General features: G+C 45.0%; 1 protein-coding gene across 1 annotated transcript; it reads right to left on the minus strand.

Moving 5' to 3' along the window:
- Positions 1–8: 8 nt before the first annotated feature.
- On the minus strand, positions 9–2,721 carry LOC119344447 (putative disease resistance protein RGA3; the record flags this gene model as incomplete). Its single annotated transcript, XM_037614874.1, has 2 exons — positions 2,622–2,721; positions 9–2,440 (listed from the first exon to the last, which is right to left on the minus strand). A coding segment is annotated over exon 2 (2,364 nt), but the record flags the coding sequence as incomplete, so codon positions are not given.
- Between the last annotated feature and the right edge of the window lie 19 nt (positions 2,722–2,740).

The raw sequence follows: 2,740 nt of genomic DNA on the forward strand, positions 1-2,740 counted from the left end.
TCTTCTAAGAGTCTGAGTTTTCCCACATTATAAATATCAGAATGAAGCTCATCACTCAGGGTATAAAAACGACGCAATTTTGCAAGCTTGCTCAAGTCTCTTGGCAAATCACAACAGCCATACCATGATCCTAGATCCAGAACCCTTAAATGATAAAATCTGGAAATGGCAAGTGGTAATTGCATCTCCCTCCCATACTTTTTTGTACCCAGACATAAGTATCGCAGGTGGACAAGTGCTGAAAAGTTGTGTAACATGAACTCCACAGAAGTTGGCATGTTAACCAGACGGAGAACACGAAGACCATTTGCTTCCCTAAACAAATCACTCAAAATGCTGGCAAAGCTCTCATCCATTTCTCCAAATAACATCAAACTATGCAATTGCTTAACCTTCAATATCGTCTTCAGTTTTCTCAATTGTCCCTTAAAGTTCTCTTGAGAGAGTGTATCATCATCATCTATGATTATAGACAAGTGACGTATGGATGGCTTAATCTGCACTGATCCCACATTAGACCGATGTAAACTAATGTATTCATGAGATCCCATGTGCAATGCTAAATCATGTAGCAGGTCATGCATTACATAACGCAGACGACCATTAGTTTTCTCTTCTTTGAAAAATCCATATGTGACCAGATCATTTAAATTGCTCAGACCTATATCTTCCAATGTTTGATTTTGACCACAAGGTTGTAAAATATCCAGTCCTATCCAAAAGTTGATTAGCTCAGCACCACTATACTTGTAATCTTCAGGAAACAATGCAGAATAGGAGAAACATTGTCGCTGATGGAAAGGAAGATAGTAATAGCTAAGCTTCAAGGCAGACATAATGTCATTGACACCGGTTTGTCTCTCCCATTCTTTACTTTCTAAGACTCTTCTCCAATGACGCAAATTAAGGTTTTTTCTCAATAATGCACCAACTGTTTTTGCAGCAAGAGGAGAGCCCTTTAGGTTTTCCATTATCTTATCTCCGGTCTCAAGCAAAAAACTATGATCACTTGTAAAGGGCTCATCAACAAACACAAACGAAAGAAACAACTTCCTAAATTCTTCAGATTTTAATCCTTCCAGTTCTATATAATCAGCTGTTTTACCCATATTTGCTATTGCTGGAAACCGAGTCGTGAGTAGAATCACACTACCTTTTTCTTGCGATGCTTTGAATGGCAGCAATAACCTTTTCCAGTCATCCCCATTACTGAACTCCCATACATCATCCAGTACAAGCAAAAACCTTTTGGATTTTAATCTCTGTTCAATCAGCTCTTCGACTCTGCCAACTTTTTCCCCTTCGACCCGAGGGATATATGTTTTAATCTCATCTAGCAGCTTACTCAAATTGAAACTGAGTGACACACATACCCAAATAAGGACTTGAAAATGATCTTGCACTTGCTGGTTTCTATATATGTACTGTACCAGTGTTGTCTTCCCTATTCCCCCTGGACCGACAACCGGAAGCACGGTTAGATCCTTGCTGTAGTATTTACCCTTGGTCATATCATGTATGATGGTATGCATGATATGGTCCCTCCCATACAATTTCTGCTCCGTACTTTGGCCAGTGGTAACGGGACGGCTCACTGAAATATCAGGGACAGTCATACGGTCACAACTCTGCAGAATCTTGGTAACCTCTGTACGCACAGGCTGCAGTTGCTCAACAATGCACTTCATTCTTTCAGAGACATAAACCCTATGAAACCCCAGTACTGGTGTTTCCTTTTGTGATGCACCACGAAGAGTTGGCTGGCCAGAATGATCATCACATACATGTGGGGAAGATGAGCAAAGGAGGAGTTTACCGAGCCTGGGAATGCATCCACTGACCTCCTGATTAGCATTTGGCGCCAAGGAGGAATTGCCGCATGACCTCTGCCTACCATGAGGCCAAACGCAACAGCTGACCCGTTGTCTTGCAGCTTGTACTTCTCCAGGATCACATGCAGGGCTGGAAGCAGACGACCTCGTGGATAAACCAACCAGTTGGCTAACAGCTTTGGCAGTGTGGCGAGCATTGAGACAAAAATCATGGACGCAACCCTTGGCATGCTGATCTGCAGCGTCGTACATGCCATGGAGCTCATCGTGGATGCGGAAATAGTCCAGCTCGTCCAACAAGTCCTCGGCACAGTGCGCCGAGTGCCGCAGCTTCCCCAACAACTCCTCCATAGCCTGGCCTTGGATCTGCTTGCAGCCGGCGAGTTCAAGCGTGGCCTTCACGAGCAGCAGTTCCATCCTAAGGGCCTCGATGTTGAGACCCAAGTTCTTGGTAGCACCCCAAGCCTCCAGCAAGCCATCGGCAATGGGGGCCAGCGCCTTGCCCACCACCCATTGCGCCGCGCTGAGGGCCACGAGCATCCTCTGCTCAGACACACCAACGTATTGTTAAGGAATAAGGATCTGTGATGTGATGTGAGTGTGAGGACCTGCAGAAATTAAGAGAATTTTGTTTGGTTCTTAATGCACACCAATTATGCAGCGGTAAATAAGTACTCACTACAGAGAAAATTGATTGTGATTGCAATTTGCTGCTAGGGAGTACCCGCAGGATCACGAGAGGAATGAACAAACAGTATGCACGTAGACGCGGGAAGGGGAGCCGCCTACCTGCCGTCCGGCGTACGTCGTGGAGGCAGTCGCCGGTGAGGGAAGTCGTCTGCTGAGAGTTGTGTAGGTTTTTTTGCTCCGCTAAGGAAGAGGATGGAGATATGGCATGGCGCGTTAAC

Source organism: Triticum dicoccoides, unplaced genomic scaffold, assembly GCF_002162155.2.
Source record: "Triticum dicoccoides isolate Atlit2015 ecotype Zavitan unplaced genomic scaffold, WEW_v2.0 scaffold169269, whole genome shotgun sequence".
NCBI classification, from domain to species: domain Eukaryota; kingdom Viridiplantae; phylum Streptophyta; class Magnoliopsida; order Poales; family Poaceae; genus Triticum; species Triticum dicoccoides.